Source organism: Ceratosolen solmsi, unplaced genomic scaffold (genome assembly GCF_000503995.2).
Source record: "Ceratosolen solmsi marchali unplaced genomic scaffold, CerSol_1.0 scaffold27, whole genome shotgun sequence".
NCBI lineage: Eukaryota > Metazoa > Arthropoda > Insecta > Hymenoptera > Agaonidae > Ceratosolen > Ceratosolen solmsi.
In genome coordinates, this window is record NW_011948426.1 from 6,129,216 (window position 1) to 6,156,142 (window position 26,927).

The window sequence follows — 26,927 nt, forward strand, 5'->3', positions numbered from 1 at the left end:
ATTGAAAATATTTATTAAATAAAAGACTTAATGTAAACTTAATTATTTCGTAAATAGCTAAGATCAAACTTAAAATAATTTTAAAAACGTTTCTTATAATGGCGTCTTATATCACATACATCCGTTAAAAACTTGTGTACTACATTGCCATCTTACAACAATGAAATATATAATTAATTTTAAATTTGTCTAATATATTGGATTAAATTCAATATTGTGTATAAAGTAATAAACGTTTGTTATTAAATATATTTACTGTAGTTTAAAAAAAAAACATAAAATAATTTTAAAATATTTTTAAAATTTTACTTTTTCAATTGTATTAATATTTTGAATGTTGTAATATTTCTAAATAATTTAGAGTAGCAAATAATACATTTCATAAAATAGTCGCACTTGAAAAAGTAGGATAACAACGATGTTAATTAAGTGGAACTGACATAAGCTGTTGCATTTATTTATCTTTCGAATTTTATTTTATTTCAATTTAAATAGCAATATCATATGTTTTATCTTTCGCATATCGTTAAAAAACAACCTAACCATCGCTTATAACTCTTACTCACTAACTCCTTCTATACATTCATTGGCTACAAAAATTTTTGTTATAAAATAAAATAATTGTATTACCTTTAGATACTTTAAGCATATTTAAAAAGAAATACACGTGCTTGTGGTTTATGATTACGCATTTAAAGCGATTAATTATAATTATAGAAACTCGATATATAATTTTGAACGAAACAAATGGATAAAAGAAAGCATAACTTGAATAAATATTATATAAAATAGTAAAGTATTAGTGATTATAATAGTAGAAAAAAGAATTGATGAAACAGTTGATAGAAAACTCGAGCTTGTATTGCCTTCAGAAATGATTTGATTTTACTACATGCAAGTCTGTAGTGAATATTGATAAAAATTGAACAGCCTATTCATCGGAGGCCACACTTCTCTGCCACGCATATGTTTTGTATTACTTTTTTAGAATTTTATTATTTTATGATAATTTAATATGCACAGTTTTCAATACATGTTAATTATTAGAATATAATCGGAATAAATTAATGGAAATAATCTTCCTTTTATAAAATAAAAATTGTTTTGATCTATTAAAATATTTAACTTTCTATCATAATTAAAATTTTATTATTCATTAATTAAATTGCCTTAAGTAAACAAATTCTTCAAGCACTCCATGTTATCATTATTCAAATTGAATTGATATTCGATAAATATTTTGAAAATTAGTCATTCAATCAAATTATTTACAATAATATTAGATAATACCTTTATAGTTTCAAATTTTTTTATCAGAAATTTATAAAAATATTACTTTCTTCAGTTATTTGAAATAATTTTGTGCATTAAAAACATTATATAAATGACTTTCCATGTTAATCGTTTAAAATTGTAATATTTTAAGTAATTACAATATTTTACCATTTTTTCAAACAAATAAATATTAGTACTATTTATTCTATTCTTGGATTAGTTTATTTTGTACTTATTACAAATAAATATGATACATTCCATGGTAGGTGATACTGTGTAGGTTGTTCTGACGATACGAAGCATTGAAATTTTCCAGTAAAAAAGAAGACTGTTATTGATAAAGAAGGATGGAAAATTTGTTTTTATTCAAGACAATATCTATGTTTTTATTTTATTTTTAAGTATTTATGAATGCTCTCACACACGGGCGCGCGTTCATGCATAAACATGCAAGGAGTGAGCGCTATGGTGTTTGTGATGGCCGGAGTGGAAAGGGGAAGGAGGTGGGGGAGAAAGACAGAGTAAGAGGTGCACAACACGTATGTACGCAAGTGCATCAAGGAACATTCTGTCTTTCTCTAGCCGCGTCCTTTCACCGGCCAATAGCAAGTGGGACTGAAAAAGAGCGCCGGCTGCAGCAGTAGTGAAGCGCCATGCCGGTCAGTTTACGACGCACAACGGACTTAACTGGTCGCTCTTGCCAATTGTCGGCAAGTTAACCGTGCGAATCGCCTGCTAGTTGCTCGACGCGTCCTTTATCTAGTGATTCTTTGGATTTGCTTGCGGAGAGCCAACGATAAGCCGACCTGTTATTCTTCCCACACATGCTCCTGGATGATGGTATAGCCATAGGATTTTCCTTTACAAGTCTATAATGGTGCTTGGGTAGTGTTTTGTACACTAAACGATTCAAAGCTCTGTTATTTTCTCTTAGCTCTGCTGTTTCTTTTTTCTTCAATAGCTTGGGGTATACAATCATCTAGTATTGTTTTATTGTGTTATAAATTCATACGATATTGTATATTACTGATTTTAAAAGAAAAAACTTCAATTATTAAATAACCTGAGTTCTTGCATCTGATTGTCGTCAATTATTAATTATAAATTTCTTAAAGAATAGTTTATTTAAATTCTTGTTTCTTTCTTGAATGTCTTTTGAAGATAGGTAGAATTATTTTTGCGTAAGTAATCATTATAAAAATGTAGACAATCATTGTATTTAAAAATATTTTATTAAGTGAAAAAAATATTATCATTAAATTAAAAATATCTAAATAATTAGTTAAAATTTCTTACACTGTTATTGTACAAAAAGAATATAAAAATTATAATAAAAATGACAATCGATTTTTTATATTTATTTTTTGTTATTCTTAAAATTCTTACTTTTAATAAGTTTTCCTTGGGTATATGGAAAAATGAAAATATATATTGCATTGATACATAATCAAACTTAAAACATAAAATAAATAAAAATATAAATAATGTTATTAGCATCTTGATTTATCTGTTCAGAGTGATTCTTCTTTATCTCGACGAAACATTCCTTCCTTTAGTTATTACTTTTATACATTAATTTTGTACCGGACAATTTTTTTCTACGTTTTAGTTAAATATTCATATTAAATCAAAAAGTATCCTTCTTTTAAATCAATTAGTCTCCAAAAATCATCCTTAAATTTACGTTTATAAGTCGATAAAAATATTTAATAATGTCTAAAATGACTTAAAAATTATTTTTAAAATTTCTAGCCATTAAAATTAAAAAAATTAAAAAAATTAAAATGCTAATGTATAAGCAGGTTAATTCATTTTGAATTCGTTTAAGTGATTAACATCGAGGCCTGTCGGCACTCTCACAAAATTCATTACGGTAACTGTAGTAATCGTGCAGTCAATTCGTTTCACTGGTCAATTTATATACAAAAAAGAAAGATACGCTCCGTATGACTAAAATGGAAAGAAAACATAATTTTTCCTCTTTTGGTAGGTTAACGGATTTCTTTAAATTGAAAAGTTACAACTGCCAATTAATTATAATTTTCTTTATTCTATAGATCAAAATGTATACGTATACGGTAAAACGTGCCCAATACATATAGTATTCGCAATGCGTGACTCTGATGATGCCGCGGCGGCTTCTGAGCATCGCAATGCTCTGCTTACTTCATAATCGCACAAATTCGATGAAGCTTCATTTTCATATGTTTTGTTTATTGGCATCTACAGCCTCATCATATGCGATTTGTATTATTCGTAATTTTTATGTTCTTGCACGTATTCCTTTAAATTTGAAGAATTCAGTTTCTTTTTTAAGTTAAATATTTAACAAAGAAAAAAAAGAAAGAATTATAATACATATACATTTTGCAGGTGTTTGTTCAAACGATTTCTTAATGAAAAGAATTATTAAATATTATTCGTTAATAATGTTCTAAATAATAAAATTATACAATAAAATTAATATGTACAAAATTAAAACACACGTTAAAAAATCTGTGTTAATAAATCTAGATACATATTTAATCAAATTAAAAAATATATAGAAAAATTTAATATTACTTTTATATCATTAGACTGTACGTAATCAGTTGAATTTATTATAAAAAAAAGTATTAAAAATCTATTTCTCCTTGTCCTTTGTTATGATGTTGTTAAAACTTGTATTACTATAATCACCTTTAGTTAAAAAAAAAAGAATTACTAAAAAGTAAGGTCAGGTAAATAAGGTCTGTGGATAATTTAGAGCAACAAGCCAGTTTAATGAAATATCTAACTCATATATTATAAATTTTATATTATTTTTATGTATTTCTGAGCAGACGGTAAAATAACATTTAGTTTTTTATACAATCTTCAAAATATAACTTTTCTACAAATAGGTGCTGCAAGTTATTAGTATTTAGTATTATTGTTTTGTTGTTGTTGCTATTATTATATATAATAATGCATAATATATTTAGATTCATACGAATACGAAAATATAAAAATCAACGACCCGCCTAAACTAATCATCATACACTGTAGTTCTCAAGAGATCTGTGGTTACACCTACATGTGTGTAAATGCACAAACAATGTAATGCGCTTTACTATTTCTACATTTTTTATATCGTTTCGTGATATAAGATTTAAAAAAAAAACATATTCACTACATATACCGATTAAATCAATTTTTGATGACACATAACTTCTCTTAATGCCAATTGTATTTCCTTTACTGGAATTATGAATTCGTTTTTCAAATTTTCAATTATTAAAAATAAGAGACACTTAAACTACTAAATGAAACTAAAATATATATTGCATAACCATTATATTCAAACTCATTGTACTAATTTTTCAAAACTAATGCATTTACATACTTCAGTAACTTAAAAAACCTTTCTTACACTAACGTAATCCGCGATGATTGTCAGCAGCATAAAATTTCAGTCACAATGATGAAATATGAAAAATAAAAAAACACCTGTTCTTTTGAATTTTCTGTATTATACAAATAGCTATAGAATTCAGTTAGAAATGTCGGTCTCGGGAAAACGTGAAAATTCTTGTTTATTGAGGAAACGGAAGTATGCAGCATTGCGCAATCAGTCCACTAATAATCAAATACGAATGCAAAGTTGAGTTGCAAAAGGGAAAACAGAATTTTAAAAATTAAAAATTGAAAAACTAGTTTGTAAATAGTTTCGTTTGTAATTTTATCGTTAATTATTTTTATTTATTTTAATAATGTGTGTGAGTAAAATGAGAATAAATACAAATCAAATGAAAATAAATAGTAAACTTAATTATGGCTCAATTAATGAGCCTTCAGTGACATCTCTATTTTGATTTTTCTTTTTTTTTTCTTTTAATAATATGAATGTGCCAAGATACCGAATATTAAAAATGTTTTAAAGTTTTTCCTTTTTGCGTACAAGTCGAAAGTACTGCGATGAATATTGTGTAACATAGAAGATATAAATTGCTCTGATTTGAACTTTCGATTTGTAATTTGGAAAGATTCAAATTTCTAGTTGTATCATACATAGTTTGTACGATATTTCTATCATTTGAAAGGATTCTCGTGTATACTGTATTTCATTCGAGATATTTAGATATTTTATTTATAGTATTTTTTTATACTAACCTTAAAGTAATTCGATATAATAAATAATATCATAAATAAAATTTTTTTAAAATTATTAAACAATTTATAGTTATTTCAAATATAATCGAGATGAAACATTATTTATAAAATTATATTATAACTTAAGAAAAAACATTTATTCATTTAAGCGAGAAATAATAGATTTAATTTAGATCTAGAAACAAAATTGTTTTTATGCTTTAAAAATAAATTTCCGTAATGAACAATATTTAGATTGAAAGTCAGTCTTTTTGTAAAATTTAGAGGATAATAATGTGTCAAAAATTCTTAATTTAGTCAAATTAATATATGAACATTGGAAATATATATTTATTTTGGCGCCATTGAACAAAAACATGTTCTGATACTCGAGTAATATTGTGGAGTTTATTCGCAATTTATAGTTGATAGTTACAAAGGGATGTAATTATTTGGTATCGAGATTCCTAGAAAACTGTGTAAAATAATAGGTCATTATCTACACGGCGATTATTATATATTATATATATTATATGATATATTTAATAGCACCAGCACATCAACAAAAACAAAATATTTGTATTTAAGAGTTAATATATGGAAATGTTAATAGAATTAAAAATCGATTCATAAATTTCTGGAAAACTGTGGAAGGTTTTAATACCAATAAACTTAAACATATTATGAAAGACAAAAAATATTCTTAAATCGTACAATAGCATATTGTATATAAAAAATAATTTTTTTTTAATTTGACTTGATTATTCAATAATACTTAAATTTGATCTTATATGATTAAAAAAGTTTGACAGATTCAGATATTTGGTATTATTAATTTGCTGATTTCATTTTATTACAATGATATTAGTTTCAATTTTACTCTTGATATAATTTACAATAATTAAAATAAAAAGAGTTCACATAGATATTAAACGAAGTATATATTTTCTAAATTTAATAGCGTTTTTTAAATTTTAAAAGTAGAACAGTAAACGTACATAAAATTTTTTATTTAATTTATAAAATCATATCGTACACCATAATCGGATATAAATTACTGGATTATCAAGAATCGGTCATTCTCTTTGAAAAATTGTATATAATTATTAAGACTAAAACCATATATGAATTTATTATATTTCACTATAGTAAAGTTTAATAAGAATATTTATTGTTCAAATAGTTTTTGAAATTATACTCACAATCAGAGTTAAATTATAGCAAATAAAACTAAGAAAAGTAATTTATACTCGTGTATACCGTCAACTATGGATTAAATGATTGAAAACAATACTGTGTAGTATATTGATGAATAGAAGCCAAATGAGAATCGATTGATTTGTGGAATAAATAATTTTCATAAGCTGACGCAACTCTATAAGTTTCTCAATAAACGGCACTACAGTTCGCACATATACATCAAAATATTATAAAAAAAAAATGTATAATCGAATAACTTATAAAACTAAGTGCTGTATTGATATAATGTATGGACAACCCCCCCCCCCACCTAAGGTCGTAGCTGCACGCTTTCTAAACATAGAGAGCGTGGAGGAGGACGATACGGACGATTGCATAGTCCGATTCTAATCAGTTAGCAGGAAGCTAGTGCGGAAACGTGGTTAACTTATTTAATTGATCAGTTCTTTTTCTTTATTAAAATGTTTTTTGTAACATCTGATTGCATTATCGTGGAGTACTTGATTTTTTATTTAGTATGCAAGTAAGTGCCTTAAATGCTTCGCTGGTATTTACTAGCATTTTCAAAACTCTAATATGTTCGTGCATTTATTATAATAAATTATTATAATTGTTTAATAAAGTTAATTTGATCGTGGTTATTAAATTTTATTGTAATTATTGAAAGCATTTTGATTATTCTCAAAACCACTACAAGTAATTAGTCAAGTAACGATTTAATTTATTGTTACTCCAATTATTAGATATTAATATTTGCAATATTCTTTTGACAACTGTGGAAATAACATTTGTAAAAATAGCCTTCATGTTTTATAAATTATATACGAAGCTGTTGCGGCAACATCTGCGATACTTTTAATTTGCTGATCATTTACTATAATTCATACCTTTATTATTACTATTTTACATAACTGTATAGAAAAGAGTAAATATGCTTCAGAATTTACGGAATAGAATCTCAAAATTATCGTTTATTTTCGTGATATCACTCCTAGCATTTTTATTATTCAAGTATGTCGATTAAAGGATACAATGAAAATACTTGTAAAGCAAATCTGAATCGAATCTTCTGAATTTAAACAATATGCAAATTATATATCAGCAATTTTTTTTTCAATTATTTTTGTATCCTGAATACAATAATTAATATCAAAAGTAAAATTTATGGCTGAATTATAATAATCTAACGATATATCTATTTTTTGCTTATTTGCATTTTAAATATTAAATGACTTGTTAAATATGTTTAGTGTGGGACTTAAAATATTGTGTGTGAATGAAAATATTGTAAAAATATCAGTATTAATAATTAAAAGAAATCATATTTATTAACTGAAACTAAAAATCTCGCTAGGAAAGACAAAAATTATTGATATTTTTATATTATAACACAAATATATAAATAATATAAGTGCAATAGAGTTCCTTTTATAAAATTTGTTTAATTATGATTCAACATACAATATACATTGATACAATGATTTAAAATTTGTGAAAATGTGTAAATACCCAAGCACCTCAAAGACACAAGATCTAAAGTATAATAAGTATTAAGTTAAATTTATCGGCAACTTTTCATCAAAAAATTATAATGATGCACTAAACGGGAGTATAAAAGCTGTAAAAATAACAAAAATTACTGGCTTTTGAAAAACGAATAAGAAGTGTTAAAAAACAATATTAAAGCAAACTGCCGCGCAATGCAGCCTCAAGGATGCTGAAGTGGGTGCACCATCCACCCTCGCTGCCCAAAAACCATACGACACCTGTTTCGTCGGTGAGCAGCAATGACAGTACTAGTAGTAACAATAATATAAATAACAATAGTAGTAGATTTGCTACATATGTGAATGATACCGAGAGTGACAAAATTCAAGAAAATGCACTCATCACCAATGAAAGAATTTGTTACGATGGCACTGTACACCCTAGAAGGCGGATTGGGGTAAGCCTTTCAGTCCAGCTTCTTCAGAATCCTTGTATAAAATACCTTTTTCAATTTAACGATTTCTAGTTACTGTTAAACATACAATTCCTATATTAATAAATTGAAATAACTAAAATAGGTATTTAGTCTAGAGACCTAAACATTTTATTATCAACAGTTTTTAATTAGTAGAGTCAGCAACATTATTTAATTTAGCGTATTTACTGCATATTAGTATTTATAATATTTATCCTTATTATTATTATTTAATTAAAATTTGAATTTGAATTTTTAGTAAGTAAATACGATAATTGAGAGTTAGAGTATGATTATCTATCTTTAATTGGAAAAGTTTTCGTCAACAATGGAGTAATTTAAATAAGTTCTATTTATCGGTCTATGGTAATTATTGAATCGTGTAAATCATATTATTCTGACAATACTGTATACTTTTTAAAAATAGTTGCACCTATTATAAGAAATATTTTAAACATCGAATTTTCATGATTACAGAATTCAGTAATTATTTGACTAAACGTAAAACATTTTTAAATTAAATAAATATGCGAATATATTTGTAATACATATTTTATGATACAACATATTTATATAATTTCAATAAAGTTCCATATTTTCTCTTGTCGATTACTATTATGCTTGTTTTATAATTTACTCAAATATTAAATTTCTTAATAAATTCATAAAGCGATCGATTATTTATTTTTTAATTATTTTAAATCCTATTTAAAACTGAAGCTAATGATAATAAATCAAGACTGTTTGTCGTAATTATTGAGCAATTACAGCGTATTGCCATTTTAAATGTGAATGGATATGAACATCGTCAGAAATTTCTAGGTAGATATATTATCGTTACATAGTTTCCGTTGTACTTCCTTGGCATGTATTATGGTTTATGAAATTTCAGGCAAATTCGCTTTTATTTTAACAGACAATAACTTGTTAATTACCCATGTTGACCTATTGTGAAAAAAATGTTTTTCATTTATTTTATAATCTTATATATGATGAGTTAAACCTTTAACTCGTCAAGGCATAGATTGGTAATAAAGTGGACGGTACCACTAATAATGACCACTATAAATTGTAATACTAAATGAAACAGATAAATAAACACACACACATACATATATATATATATATATATATATATATATATATAAATAGACAAAAAGAAAGAGAAAAAGAGAGGGAGAGAGAGAGAGAGAGATTGCCTTTAAACAAGAGTACATGCGATTTACCAGTTCTGTTATTTAGGCGAAGAATAATCTGGAGTGATATGAAGAAGGTGGGTGTGCGCATATTAAGGTAGTGTATGCATAATAAGTAAAAATATCTGTTTTCTACTGAATTGCAATTACCAATCTTTTTATTATTCCTAATAACGCATCCTTTCAGCGAATGATTCAAAGTATTTAAAGTTTACACAAGTGTTGTATATTACATAAGTAATTGTCTATATGCCAGTATTGCGAAAGACTTCTTTTACACGACATTAAAAGTTGTAATATAATAATAAAAATGTTGAATATCACACACACATACGCACGCACGCACGCGCGCGCGCACTAACATATATATATATATATAGCAAAAATAAAATTTTATGAATTTGTAAATAATATTTTATCACCCACAAAATATTAAATCATAAGTAATGAAAAATAAATAATATACTATCACTAGATTGCCAACAAAAGTTTGTATGTAAGAATTATTCAATCTTTCACAATAAAATTTCTATATTTTCATAATGAATACAAAAATAAGTCTGTAATGTTTTAAAAAAGTAATTTATACTAAAAGTGTATATAAAATGTGTACACAAAAAAATATTCATGTTTGATAACTGATGAAAATAAAAATACCAGTATGGAAAATAAAGAAATAACAGATTGAGAGTTATAAGTAGTCACGTCTGTGCATAGTATGATGAAAGACACATTAAACGTTGACATGAGAATTTAGGAAGCCAACCATATCTGAGATTTAATCCTATTTTGAAATCCGGTTGGAATAAAACAATCTTTTTGTGGCATGTTTATGATCCTCTCTCCATTATTTCACATTTTATTTGATTAATTAAAATCATTGTGCTAATAATTGATCACACCAATACTTTTAAACAACAAATGCCTTATTACTAAACTAAAACTAAATCTAAAACTAAAATGTTGTTTTAATTTAGGCAAATTTCTATTTGCTAATACTTGTAAATTTTTTACTTGCAGTATGTATAATAATTATTTAATATTAAAATTAAAATATATGTAAAATCATATAAAAATTTTATAATAAAATTTACTATATATATATATATATATAATAAAATTAATTTTTTCTATATATTTATATTATACATTATATTGATTAAATTAACGATTAAGTTATAATTTTTTCAAATAAAAATTGCAATTTCAAGCTTCAGGTTGCCGTATAGGTAATCATAAATATTTTATTAGTTCACCATATTTTCTTAATATGAATTATAACTTTTAAAAACAGATTTTAATTACATCAGGTATTGGGAATTGCCTTCGTTTTCTGTGTAAGGAAATATATCTGTTTTTATTCTTATTACCTTATCAATATTATCTTTTGAAATGTAGAAGTAGAGCAAAGAAAAATCCAACAGAATTTTATGACTCAAGCGTGAAAGTTATAAAAACGCGTATCGTTACTATGACGCTGACTAGACATCGACGTTACTCGCATTTTTCCCTTTCACTGTCGAAGTCTCAAGTCACATTGCAATGTTGCATGTGCACAAGTCACGGATAATTAAAATTGTCAAAGTTAGAAGTACTTGCATTACCAATATACATCATTTGTTATTTATCTGCTTTTTTACGAATCATAAATTGACTTCCATAATTATCTGTCTATGAACTTTATTTATACCTACATAAAATCGATATATATGAAAAGAAAAATGCGAAAAAAAATTCTATAATTAGACTGATTTTCAAAACATATTTGTATTGAATTAATAATTTAAAAATTGAGAATTTGTAATTTTTAATACTATATTTTAATAGTATTTGAATTATAAAAATGAATATTTAAATAATAAAAATTTGAATTTAAAGTCGAGTATTTTTTTCATTTTTATATTTATTTAAAATATCATTATTATCACTGAAAATAAAATATTATATAAAATAGCATTTAATAAGACAACTCAAAGATGATTAAATTATAAAAATAATTGTAGATGAAGAATTGTACAGACGAAATAACTATAAGCCAATTCCATAAAAATCAATTAAATTTTATTTTATATTCAAAATAATTTATTGATAACCATTATATAAAAAAATGCTGCTGTATTGTTTTCCTGAACGAATTTCCAAATCATATTCAAAATTTTATAATATACTTATATAATGATTTATATAAAAGTATATCTTTAAATTTAATCATAATAATTCAGAATAAAAATTATTTTAAATAGAACGATTATAATAAATTATAGAAAATTACGATCACAAATATTTCATATATGAATTTTTATACATATTCAAGAGATTTTTTAATTTGTATTTACTTTAATTTTCTTTATATAAAAATAATTAAAAATATAAAGACAATCAAATTAATCATAATTTATTATGCAAAAATAAATATTACGTAAAATTATTACGTAATATTTACTGTAACCGAACATGGAAACTCATTTTACTTTACAAATCAGTATTTACAATTTTTCCTAAACATATATTTTCACATATAATATTTTCTTCATATAACTCAACATTAGTATAATATAATTTAAATGAATAAAATTAATCTATTTAGGGTATTCTTCATAATTCTCTGATATAAATCTTGATATAATATGTATTATATTCTCGATAAAAATAAACATACGTACTATTAGATTTTTAATTAGTTTTTTTTAATCCTTCGATAAATAGATAAATTATAGATCGGAAACAATTCTAACTATATTATTACTTTTATTATTATTGTAACATTAATTAACCACATTAATATTTTCATAAAATACTATTTAAATTTTTTTATCGTGTTACCAAAGTTTGTAAAGAAGATAGAGCAAAATTATGATTATCATATAAAAATCATAAAATTTAATATTTCTTATTCATTTACCAAGATAAATACAAAATTGTATTTCATTTAATTTATTATATATAATACGATAATTATTATTCACGGGATTATTTCACTCAATTCAAGCATATTAGTCGATAATCTTTATAAATTAATAAATAAATAGGAAAGAAATGCAATGCAATTAATATAGGTAATGGAATGGAATAACTAATATAATAAGAACTGCTTATATATAAATGAACATTGCCTAAAGTATAAAGTAGTCTAAAGCTGAAGTACTGTATTCACCTAAATTAACTTATATTCTTGGATTATTAGATTTAAAATAGAGATTAAAAATGGGTATTTACGTTACTTTATTATGCTGCTGAAGTAAGAGAAGGCCCAATCATAAATACTTTTGACTAAATAAAGTCTATTAATTTTGAAACAATTATTAGCAATAGCAATTATTCTATAAAATATATTATATTTTGTAAAATGTAATTCTTACATAAAGACATAACTTAAACAATCTCACATTAATGTTTATAAATATAACCTCGAATATTTAATTGTATTTTCATGTTATTTACTGACAAAAATTAAATATGAATTGATTATTTGAAGAATATTATACAGGTTATACATTATACTAGTTTGTATTGTTAACTACAAATATATCTAGACCGGAAGCATATCCTATGCACAACAATGAAGTGCAGTCTGACTACACCTAATCAAGCCTATTAACTATGTGTTTATTTTCTATAAAATTCTGTTACTAACAACTGTTTATTTCTATTAATTATATTATTATCGAAAATATTGCAGATAGTAAATTTTGGAGGCTATTACCAAATATAAGGAAATATATTTAGATATTAAAATTTTTAATTATTGTTTTTTAATAAATTTTGATTAATGTTTCATAACCGATAAAGTGTAATATCTCAGTTAGTGCTATATATAATAATAAATTTTAAATGTTTTTTCTTCAATAATGTTAATAAATATCATTATTTACTACTGCTAATCTTATTATAAATAACAATAGTCGTATACGTTTAGATTATAATTAATGACTAAACAATATTTTTGTTTTATTACAATCATGACTAATTTTTAATGCTATATTTACATTAATTATTATACAATAGATTTAATTCATTTTATTAATTGAAAGATGCACTTATATATAATTTATTGAAATATATGTAAGAAATATTAACTGACATGAATACTGAACTGTTTATTCAATAATTCATATACATATATATATATAAAGTTTGAATTCTGCTGTTTTTGAGTGTATTTAATTATGTATTCATAAAATCTTTGTATAGTTTCAACTTAGCAGTATTTTTTAGTACAAATATCCATAAATTTTTACATAAGTAATAGAAAAATAAAAATTCTTATTAATTAATGTGAAATTAATCGAATTATAGAATTAGCCTTTAAAGAAAAATATGAAGTTATAAATGGTACATATACTATTTCAGAAAAAATTAAAAATATTATATAATGTAATAAAATGCTAAAACATAGTTAGTTATATTTGTTAGATCAATTAAAACTTTCAATACTACCATTTATGAAGTATTTTCAAGAAAAATAAGCTATAAGAAAGTCAAATTTATTATGAAAAATTTAATGAAAAAATATATATTGTTAAATTTTTAAATATATGATTTATAAACACATACTCTTATAAACTTTCATTCTTTATAATTTGTTTTAAAAAATACTTGTATAAGTTACATTATAATTATACATTTATACAATTTAATACTGAAATGAATAACTTCGTGTTTCAATCAAATAAGTCAATTACATTAGATGTAATTTTTTCTTTCAGTAAAATTGTTTTAAAGAATTTAAAAATATATTAAGATAAATAAAATTCTACTTTTAAAACTGATCATATATATATAACTTATAAGCTTCGTCCTTATATTATACATACTCCGTAATACCCAATAAATAATTGCATATTATTTCATATATTAGTTAAAATATTGATACATAAATATAATCATAAAATAAAATATCATGCAATAAAGAATTGTATAGAATTTAGAAGTATTTTATAAATTAAAATGTTCAAATTCATGTTATTCCGAAAAGAAAAGATTTTCACTAATAAAAGAAGAAACTTACTTTATTAGCTTATGAGCAATATTTTTAACATTTTATATCTATAAACAATACTAATTTTAATAGTTATTTAATTTACATAATGAAATTTTATTTATTATACATATTTAGGGCTCGGACCCACGAGTAGCTACATGTAGAGGAAAATTACAAAATAAACGTAGTAAACTTAATCAAGAAATTAATAAGGAGTTACGATTACGAGCTGGTGCCGAAAATTTATTCAAGTTAGTATATTTTATATATTGTAAAAATTTTTCCAATTTATTTTATCATCTGCTTATATATTTAAAACGTGAAAATATTAATTTTTTTATTATATTACTTGTTACTGTATTACTTTATTTAACGAATAATATACCTTCTTTAATTTCTTCTGTATAAGTTAATAGTTTTCTCTGTCAAATGTTAATTTTTTTTTTAAATTAACAAATGATGTGAAATTAAAATATGAAATATATTATTAAAAATATTATGTTTTTCAGGGCAACAACTAATCGTAAGCTCAAAGAAACTGTTGCTTTGGAACTTAGTTTTGTAAATTCAAATTTACAGCTTTTAAAGGAACAACTTGCAGAACTTAATAGTTCTGTTGAACTTTATCAAAATGAAAGGTAAAGCTATATTTTGTTAAAAATAATCTAATAACAAATTTACTTTGATTTTTAATTCATCAACTTAAAAATTAAATAGTACTTAAACTTTAGATGCTAAAGAAAAAAGTAAATATTCTATACAACTAAATATTCAATAACTGAATTAATAGTTAAATTTAATATAAGAAGATCTATAAAGTACATATTAATAGTTTCACCTCTTACTTTCTTCTATGTTCTGCCTCGATCTTCCTTTAATGCTCGCCTAATTTTTTAATAATGTTGAACTTTATTAATATAATGTAATAATAATTTATCTGAACTTTAAAAATAAACTTAATATAAAACGTAATATGTCTTTAATAGAATTCATAATATAAATCATAAATATAAATGATCTGTTTAGTTAATTAGTTAGTAATTTTAATTTTTTTTGAAAGCCATACTAATATTATTCTTATTGATTTTTGATATTTTGTCATTTATTTTATAAATTTTAAAAATATATGTTTTTAATCAAAATTTTTTTATTGATTTTGAAAAAGAAAGTTAATTATTAAATTTATTCTAAATATTGCACTTTAAAAATATTAACATAAGATTACTGAACTAGAATGTTGTCAAACGTAACTGAAATATTTTCTTTATCACACGAAATAACTATGTAATGCTTAAATCACTTTCACATTTTTCTAGATAATAAAATTAACTAAATAATTTGAAAGACCATATGAAATTATGTAATTTATATTGTTTTTCCTTTATTTTAAAAATATGTAATATTAAAATTTCCCATAAAAAACAAACCTATAATATCTTTTAAAAAAACTTACATTACACTTTAAATTGAGAGTGTAAAGTCAGAATTCATAACACTGTTATAAACAAAAATATGAGAAAATGATGAAATTCAAGAAATAATACAAAGTCTCTAGCTACATACATAAACATGTTCACTTTATAATCATAACGGGAAGTCCTGTGTAATTTACTACTCACATAAATGCTGAGAGCCTCTGTAACTCTTTTTTTCTCTCTTAATTCTCCGTGCATTATACTAACATCTAGATATTTGTTTCATAAAAAATGATTCGTTTGCATCTTAAAATTCTACATAGAAACCAGATCAGCGAGAAACACGGACCAATAAATTTTTAATCAACCAACGATCATACACCCATACTTTATGAATATGTATATATACCAATTTTATTAAGCCTCAGTTAGAGATGTCGGTTGCATGACTTTGCCAACGAGTATCCCATATCGAATTGTGACAAAACACATACATAACTATAGTTTTTTATACTTGAAATTTTACTATACTATTTGAAAAATTCATGCAAAAATGAATAACAGTACAGATTTATTTTTCCTTTCTTTTTTATTGATATTTTAGTGATTTATAATGGCGCTTTTTAAAAAACACTATAATGAAAAATGCAGTTCAAATTACAAATGAAATTAGAGTATTTAAAGCAAAAAAAGTATAAAAAATATGAAAATAAAATTATAATAAAATATATTAAAATTAAAGTGAAATATAAACAAGTATTAAAAATAAAATAACACGCATCGACTATACTCCAAGAAAATGTTTGAAACTTTTATTTTATTGATTTATTTTATAAATATAATATAAATCTTACGTGAAGAAAGCCAAATTAAATGCAAATAAAATTTACTTATATATCAAATTAACAACAAAATATTTAAAAAATTTGAAATTTCCACTTATCAAAATTAATTAATAAATAATAATAACTATTTATAAACATTATTGAAAGCAGAATAATCTACAAAAATTTTATTTTATTACGAGAATGAAATTAGTGATTATTATATGACTATTTGAAATTTTCTATTCAATTTTAACTTGTATGAAATTAAAAAAATATATTCATTATTCGACAATATTATTAAATATAATTAGAAATTTTTATTTATTTTATTAAATCTATTTGGCCTAAAACTATTATAATTCTACATTCATTAATAACAATCAAACGTATTTATGTTTCAGTGAGGATGCCTTCATGCCTCTAATTCCTCTGGGATTGAAAGAAACGAAAGACATTGATTTCAGAGATCCTTTCAAAGTACGTATCATGGCAGAAATATATTATACATTATTACTAAATATCATGCGATAAACTAATTAATACCTGGTAAATCATACGTTTCAAAAGATTATAAAAGTAAAAAAAAATATATTCACATAATGTATTTATGACAAAATTAATTGTCAGAATATTTTATCAGAATTTCATCAACTCTATATTATCTTAAGATTTTAAGTTGTCAAACCAACAATTTAACAATCAGATTAATAATTTACTCTAGTAGAGGTACATTCGGATCATCCTTAAAATCGTTATCCTTTATTATTAAATTTTCTTGAAGTTTGTTCTTTTCTTTAACGATTTCAAGTAAATCTTTAAAGTTATTTTTAGGGGGTCCAATTTCTAATAATTCTCGTTTCGTCACTTCGCTCGCAGCTCTTATACTCAACTTATTCTTTTTGTTTGTATTCTTACTAGAAATGGAAATGAGTGGGCTTCCTAGTTTTGTGAGTTTCTGTATTCTCGGCATAATTACTAAGAGATTGCCTGTGATAACATTACGTTGAGCGATACTGCTATCCGTGACTACTTCGCAAGGCAACACCAATTGCAAGATTTTTCCTTTTATCATTACACGAATATAATTTGGTTGTACATCCACATCAACATAAGATGTGTCGAGATGCCTAAAAAGTAGTTTCATATTAATTTGATTGTTGTTTTTTTCACTTATACGTTATATGTTTTTATATTTTTAATATATATTGATAATTATAAATCAGAAATTGTAATAAAATATTTTATCAACTGATCACTACCATATACTTATTATTTAAAATGTACGAAAATTGTTAACATTTAAACTGTTGAATAGAAAAATGAATATTTATTATAAAAACTTATTGTATTTTATCATTTTAATTCTTTATTTATATTAACGAAAGATAATAATAAAAGTATTTATTATTATTACTCTCAATCATAAAGTATCATGCACCATTTACGAAAAATTTTACTACATACAACAAAAAATATTTTACTTTGGAATACGAAAAAAACTATTATAAGAATAATATTTATATAGAAAGTTAATCTACAATATTATACAAATTATTTTAAAAAAAATTATTTCAAGCATTTTTACTTGTATATAGCAACATCTAAAGTTATATGTTCACGATCATCTTCATCATTAAGTAAAAATGAAATCTTTGGTTGATTAATATTGTATGGTTTTCCTTCAGGATTAAAAAATTTTGGCACATATTTCTTCTTTTGCTGTTCAAAGTGCTTATTATCTTGTTGCTTCTCTCTTTTCATAATTTTATTAGCAATTGCAATACGATCTTCCGGTGTATGATGACTCGGAGCACTCCAGAATTTTGCATCATCGTCCTCATTTTCTTCCTTTGTAAATAAATTTTTTTATAATTTTCTAAGTATGTAATATAAATAAATTCATAAAAATGAAAATCTTACATTTTTTAATGCATTATAAATAGTTAATTTTTTACAAAACCTATTTCTTCATAATATTTTATTAAGTATTCTTTACTAAATTATATCTAATTAATGAAACATAATTGCTATAACTATGACATCTAAATGTTAATTTTTTTTTAATAAATACTCTGAATTTAGAACAAATATAGATAAATATACGAAAATATAGATCGCTGTATAATTATTAACCTTTTTATTCTGCTGATTTTCAATTTCAGTAATTTTCACACGAGAAGATTTTTGTGTCTCCCTAAAATCTGCGTATTTCCAATAATCACGAAGAATATTATCTTGTAGCTCGGCATACCGTTGTAAGGCCTTGATCCTCTCCGAGCGCTCGATTTGAACCATATCGAGCTCCTTTAACTGTGGCAACGTTGCTACTACGTAGTCGCGATATCCGTCGTAATCGCAGCATGGATTGCCACTCAGGATCAATTGCTCCAGATGCTGATTGTGCCTTCATGAAATATTTTTCGAGAATTTCCACCAATTATAAATATTTTATTTTGGATATTTTATCCTTAAGTATTAAATATCCTGAACATTAAAGCCTTAAGTATGAGGCAAGAATGATAAAATAATAATGATAATAATTATATAATAGACCATTAAATATAATATTAAAATTAGATTAATTATAGATAAAAGGAAAACTGTGATATAATTAATGTTGTATGATTAATTTATAGCATATTTATTATAATTAATGCTTTCTAACTCATTAAGTAAAATCTTGATTCATTTTAAATTATAATACATTTAATTGATTACATTCTCTATGATGATGATAGATTGCATCAACAATTCCAATTACTGTTTATGAATAATTCAAGATAAATATGATTAGAATTTGAAGTTAATTGTTACAAAATATGCAAAAATATTTTTAAGTTTTGTCAGTATTAAGCTTACAAATACTTTTTGATTATAAAATTAGAAAATTCTACCAAATTTTCGTATTACATTATATTATACATTTTTATTTTTCTTGTAAGAATTGTTTAAAAACAATGCATAATTTATTATTTATTATTACGATATTATAAATTTCATTAAAAATTTTGTATTGCCTTCACTTTATTTAAAAAAAATATCATTATATTTTACCTATTTATTATATACTAAAATCTTTACCACAGGATTTATCTGTATCTAAAATATTCTTATATATTAAATATGAATTTTAAAAATTATCATATATAATTATATATGATATTAATTTACTATTTCAATAATGTTTATGTTAATGGCTGAGCAATATGTATTATTTAACTAACTTGTTAAATTATTATTTATATACGAAATTCATAGATAGATGCTAGTGTTTAAAAAACTCGTATTTTTATTTTAACGTCATTAAATTTAGTTTTCGTAATATTATATTTGTATTATTATACTCAGTATTGAAGACTGAAATATTTATTTAATTACTTATAAATTTATTTGATTATGTTATAAAACGTTAATATGTAGTAGATTATGTTAACAATGAGTTAATGTATATACCTTAAAGTCTTAACTCCTTTTAAATTACCAATGAAATTTATCGTAAGATCTAACTTCTTTAAGCTTTCCAAACCTTCTAAATTTTCAATAATTTCAATATTATTTAATGCTAAATTAAGATACTCAAGTTGCTTTAGTTTGTGAAGATTTTCTATCTTAGATATGAGGTTGTATTGTAATAGTAGAATCTTCAAATTTCGACAAGCTTGATTAAGTAATTCAATTCTCTCGATATTTTCCTGGTGTAGCGAAATCTCTTCCAACGTTGAAATTTCACCTTCATTGTGTTCTGAACGTTTACGCAACAAATCCATAGTTATTCTTGGCATTTTACCAAATATACGTACAAAAATAATATAGTACCTTATAGTACTATAAAATAACATTAAAAATAGGTTATGTCACATTCTGAGAGAAATGCTGACAACAAGTGATATTGATCTAATAATATATGGTTACTAAGTAAATTTTATTTATTCCTTTCTTTAATCGATGCATTTAAATGAAATATATGTTTAATACTTTAATAATTAATCAAATTTTCATCAAGTGAGTAAATAAATGCATATTTTTAGGATTTTATTCTGGAACATTACAGTGAAGATGGGGAAAATTATGAAGAGGCAATCGCAGAACTCATGGAAACGAGACAGGTAGATATTACCATGCACATAAATACTGATTCTTTATTGTAAGAGAATTGTAAAGGAAAACGATCTCTAATCAATCTTAAATACAGAGATAACCGTTTGCATATTAAACTAATTTGACTTTCATAATGCCCTACAAATATAAAAAATAAAATTATTCCAAATGAAAAATATTTTATATTACAAAAAATGAATTATCTGCACTGAAATATTTTTTAATAAGCACAGAAACGTATACACAACTGTAGTAATAAACGAATTATAGAAAAATCGTCGATCGAAATATGTTGCTAATTAATAGTTATTTAAATATTTATTTCGATGTGGAAATTGAGTGCATGAATTTCTTTACATCTAAGTTATTAAAAATATAAAATATCATACCATAAAATTCTATGATGAAATTAGAAATAATATAAGTTGTAATAATTCTAATAATAATTGAGTTTCGTGAGGCAAGCTGTTTTGTAAACTAGAATATTAGATACCTTGAAAACAATAGTTAAGTTAATATAGAAAATTTAAGTCTACGAACCCATGTCGGTTACTTAGCACTCAAATAAACCAATAAAACAACAATTAAACATCTGCAGGCGACCCGTACACCGACACGCGATACTGCAGGTATTGGACTATTGTTGCGTTACTACAACCAGTTATACTTCATCGAAAGACGCTTCTTCCCGCCGGAACGTAGCCTTGGGATTTACTTCGAGTGGTACGATTCGCTAACAGGAGTTCCGAGTTGTCAACGTACTGTCGCCTTTGAGAAGGCCTCGGTACTTTTCAACGCAGGTGCCCTCTACACTCAACTCGCCGCCAAACAGGACAGAAGGACAGCCCGAGGCCTCGATCAAGCCATCGATGCATTCCTTAGATCTGCTGGCACCTTCCGCTACATCCATGAAAACTTCACCAACGCACCAAGCATGGATTTGGGGCCTGACATGCTCGACATGCTTGTGCAGCTTATGCTGGTGCGTAATTGAAATATGAAATTTATGAATCAAGAATATTCATGATATATGAAAAAATATATCATGATATATCTTCATAAAACTATGCTCCTAACATTTTCTATTCAAATTTTATTACGTCGATTATAGACGGCATTTTTTTATCCTTTCGAGATCTGCTTTTTAGATAAAAAGTTTTCAACGTTTAGTCAATTATATAAATTATATAAACAAACATATATAAATTTTATTATTTAAATATTCTTTAAGTTACTTTTATGTGATGATACTGAAACACTGAAAAAATAGACTACTATAATTGTAAAAAAAAAAAAGAAAAAATAAAAATGGTACGCGTCGTATTAATTAATTCCTAAGGAATTTTTCTTGTAATTTCAGTTGTATATGACATCATTTTCTTAATGATCATAACAAATAAAAGTAGAAAAACGTATATTAAATATGATTTATTATTTATTATCTAATTAGGCACAAGCAAGGGAGTGTCTATTTGAAAAACTTGAACTCCAATCTAGAGAATCGAGGGATATTGACGTATCGCTGGATATTGCACAAGAAGCCGTGCAGGTATTTATGTACAATTATTGTTTATTTAGAATACTTAGTAATGATTGTCTCATTAAAGATTAAAAATTTAATTTGTATACTGTAAATATTTACAAACTAAATTAGATAAAACATGTTTAAAACATTTTGGACATATTATAGAATGACGGTCCAAATAAAATGATATTAAATGATAGTAAAATTAAAAACTATCAAAAAATATGGAAAAGATAATAATATTATTAATGTCAATTCAACAGGTATCAGCAGTTTATGGAGATGCACATACTTTGATATCCCGCGAACCAGTACGTGACTATGTACCAGAATCCTGGATATCTCTCATATCTGTTAAACGTGAACATTATCTCGCTCTCTCGCACAGATACTGTGCAGCTGGCCTTCTCAACCATCTAATAGGCGATTTTCGTCCAGAGACGCGAATTACTCTTGAAAGAATCCAGGAAAGTGATTCAAAAACACAGATGGACTGCACCGTACCCAAAGCTGATAACGAGCGTCAACTCCTAGGTAATACAATTTATTTCCTCATTATATTTATGGATAAAAGAAATTCGTTTACATTTAAGTTTGAGTACCCGTTTTAATGAATTTATAACAATTTGTTAAATTAAAATTTAAATTAAAAAAAACAGCATTCAACTTCTTATATGGGACTGAGTACTCATAAATTTCTGTCATAATATATTATTGTATAGAAAAAACCATTTTTTTTTTTCAATTTAAATGTAATACATAAATTACATAAATTAGAATTTTTTACAAAAATTTTAATGCATCTAATTCATAATTTCATATTATTCAACAAAATGAGGTGATACATGATAAAAACAAATATAAATTATTGTTAATAGTGAATCGCAGGAATTTTTATAGGCTAAGAGTCACTTAATAAAAACTTCATAGATTTTATTAAACTTTCTACTGCAAAATATAAATAATTTATAAATTTTTCAAACAATAAATGTTGGTATACAAAATTCATATGCTGCAAACATTATATGAAAATATAAATTGATACATTTAGAAAATAACAACAAATATTTTGGATTATTAAATATTTATTCATTATTAGACTGAATCACATAAGATAATTTGTGTAATAAACGAAAAGTACTCCAGAACATTTTTATTATTTAAAATTGATTATTACGAATTTATATAACTTAATTAAACATAAAAAAAATTCTTAAAGACTTTAGGAGCCGTCATTGAAAATTAATTAAATTGTTATATTTAAAAGGTCAAGCACACATCAGAGAGGCTTTAGTTCTTCATGAAGAAAGTCAAAGGTTACAAAGAATGTGTAGAGAATTAAAGAGCAAACAGTCATTGGCAAAAGTTTTAAAAAACGCACAAGATTTTACAATGGAAATTTATGGTAAATCCGGTGACGAAGATGATCTTAGAGAACTTCTCGATGCGCCAAATATAATTGGTAATATAATTTTAATGAATTTTCAATGTTCAAAAAGTAATATACGTTCTTGATTATCTAAATAAAAAGCAATTCAAACTATTTAAAAAAAGACCCAATCACGCGAACTTTTCTAAATAAATAATGTGTAGCAGCGACTAAATTCCAATTGAGCCTCACGCATCCAGACTTTGGCCAGCACGGTGTAGATGATTTGTTTCGCTCCCTGGGACCAGTGGCGATATTTTCAGCGAAACGTCACTGGACAGCACCGAGACTCATTCAATTGCAGCGAGGACCAGGGGGTGAAGGTTTCGGATTTAGTGTTCGAGGTGACGCGCCTGTAATAATCGCTGCAATTGACCATAACTCTTTAGCTGATGTGAGTGATCCTCCAAAATTTACAAATCTCACTTTATGCATTTACTCAATTAAATATTTGAATATTTACAATAATCAAGTAAAATAACATTTTAACTCTTTGTGATTAATTAATTATTTAGAATTGTTAATGCAAATTACGAAATTTGAATTTAAATTTCATCTTTATATTTCGCAAAGTTGACTAGTTGAATTATATAATAATAAAATTACTTCACAACTTTTTTAATGTTAAGATATTCAATTTAGTTCATTCGGGTATATTTATGAATTTATTATTATATTCAAATTATTATTAATAAATCTTATTCAATAATTTTTAATAAATATCAAATAATGTAAGTTGGATGAGATAAAAATTCAATTATAAAATTCAATATAAATATGTTTTAGCTTGGTGGAATGAAAGAAGGTGACTTTATTGTTACGATCGGTGACAAAGACGTCAAATGGGCTTCGCACGAACAAGTTGTTCGACTCATCAAGCAATCTGGTGACTCAATAAGCCTGAAACTTGTCACACCAATGGACAGAAATTATTTAAAAGTAAAGTATTTTACTAATAATAAATAATTTTCGCGGATGTTAATTTAATAACGATGGCATCTTATAATCATTCCATATCAATTTACATTAACAAACCAATTTCAATTTAGGGTAAAAAAAAGAATTATTTTATCGGCTATCATTAATTTCAATCAAATTATTTTATTATTTTTATTATAATAAAAATGTATGAAGAGAAAAGAAGTGATCAAATTCTATTAAATAAGCAATCGATATATATATATATATATATATATATATATATTCTATTGTAGAAGCCAATAAAAGACAGTAGTCGTGACAAAGGAAGTGTATCAGCGAGCAGCTCATCCGGCATCTCATCTGGACAACCAAGTCCAGCAGGATCTGTAACAACAGCTCACGTGACTAGGAGACTACCCTGGAATCCCTTTAAAAAATCCAATGGGCAAAGGGATAGCAGAGACTTGACTTTTGATAACGTTATTTTAAGATGATTGCAATGTTCATGCTTTGCGTTTACTGTAAATTGATTTTACAGCTTTTTGATTAATTGAAAATTTTGATATAAAAATAAACGGAATCAATGTTTCAACAAATTTAAGATTTATCGTTAGAATGTATATATTTTAATTCTATCTTTTTTCTATTGTTTTCTATGATCAAAGAAGAATATTTTGAAAAAACAAAATATGTTTAAACCGTTCGATTGTTGCCAAACTGTATATTGACTATTGATTAATGTTTGTAGATATAATAAAAAATGAATGTAGAGTATGGATAAGGTGTCAGTAGAATAATGTTTATTGTTCTAATAAGCAATGGAATTTAATTCTCTTATAATAACATAAAAATGTATTAATATTAAAATAATACAAAATCCATGAATCTTTTTGAAAAGAAACCTTAAAATTGTTTTAAAATTTTTTAACTATTTATATTGAATTTTATTATTTTACAAAAATAATAATATAGAATCATAATATAATGAGAGTAAATTCAATATGATCTAAACTTCTTAATAATATAGTTTGTTATTTTTTTCAATCGTAAGTGTAATATTAGTTTATTCATTGACTCTTATCACGTTCATAACTCTTGATTCAATATTCACAGAATTTACAATATCTATAAAATGTGAATGCATTAGTAATGTTTGTAAAATTTATGATTTACATGTAGGTATGAATGTATAATTAGTTAAGTAATATGCATTAATGAAAGTATTAATTTTTAAAATATCCTTTTGGATAATTGCCATATATATCAGTTTTATAATGAATTCTAAAAATTATTTCAAAAAAAGAAAAGAAAAAAAATTCGTGATAAAAATAAAGTTTTATTTTATTTCTTTTTTTCTTAATTATCAAATATCGTGTACAATATGTTTATTGTATTAAAAGATGGTAAATATATATGTATAAAGTAGTGCCAATAATGTAAAGGAAATCATTAAAAACAAAATTTTGTTAATTATTTTTGACAAAAGTTTATATATAACATAAGAATATTTATGTTTTAAATAATATATCAAAATTAAATCTTGGGTTCAAAAAATTAATATCAAATACACATGAAGTTGTTAACACTTATTGTATATATAAATCTATCTTTTTTTTGTTATTTGTGTACTTATTAATTATAAAGGCATGTGATTAATTTTTGTACATGAAAACGTTTGTAAGAAATTTTAAATAAATATAAATAAAAATATAAATAAATTATCATCTATTTACTTATAAGAATTTATATTTATTGAATATAATTGCTTTAGAATTGCTTTTATGTAAATTTCCTTATAGAAAATAAAATAAGTAAACAAATTATTTTACAAAAATACTATTTACATTCGATTATTCCTGAACAAAATTATCCAAGTTAAAAAATATCTTTACTGTATTTTATTATTAAGTATAATTTCTTTAAATAAATTAAAAATAAAACTACATATATTTAATATCAATTGTAATAATTCTTTAATTTTCTAATT

The 26,927-nt window shown here is 24.2% G+C and overlaps 2 protein-coding genes across 2 annotated transcripts; one reads left to right on the forward strand and one right to left on the reverse strand.

The window, feature by feature from the left end:
* Nucleotides 1–1,899: 1,899 nt before the first annotated feature.
* Rhp (GTP-Rho-binding protein rhophilin) lies at nucleotides 1,900–25,515 on the forward strand. Its single transcript, XM_011501030.1, has 13 exons — nucleotides 1,900–2,115; nucleotides 8,292–8,530; nucleotides 14,861–14,976; nucleotides 15,235–15,363; nucleotides 17,369–17,444; nucleotides 20,996–21,073; nucleotides 21,664–22,047; nucleotides 22,516–22,614; nucleotides 22,854–23,124; nucleotides 23,858–24,052; nucleotides 24,184–24,413; nucleotides 24,806–24,958; nucleotides 25,234–25,515. The coding sequence occupies exons 1-13, from the start codon at nucleotides 2,100–2,102 to the stop codon at nucleotides 25,432–25,434; spliced, it is 2,187 nt and encodes a 728-aa protein (XP_011499332.1). The 5' UTR covers nucleotides 1,900–2,099; the 3' UTR covers nucleotides 25,435–25,515.
* On the reverse strand, nucleotides 17,680–20,833 carry tilB (touch insensitive larva B). The gene is made up of 4 exons (XM_011500944.1): nucleotides 20,421–20,833; nucleotides 19,101–19,371; nucleotides 18,553–18,815; nucleotides 17,680–18,094 (listed from the first exon to the last, which is right to left on the reverse strand). Exons 1-4 carry the CDS (start codon nucleotides 20,804–20,806, stop codon nucleotides 17,680–17,682), a joined length of 1,335 nt encoding a protein of 444 aa, XP_011499246.1. The 5' UTR covers nucleotides 20,807–20,833.
* Nucleotides 25,516–26,927: the final 1,412 nt, after the last annotated feature.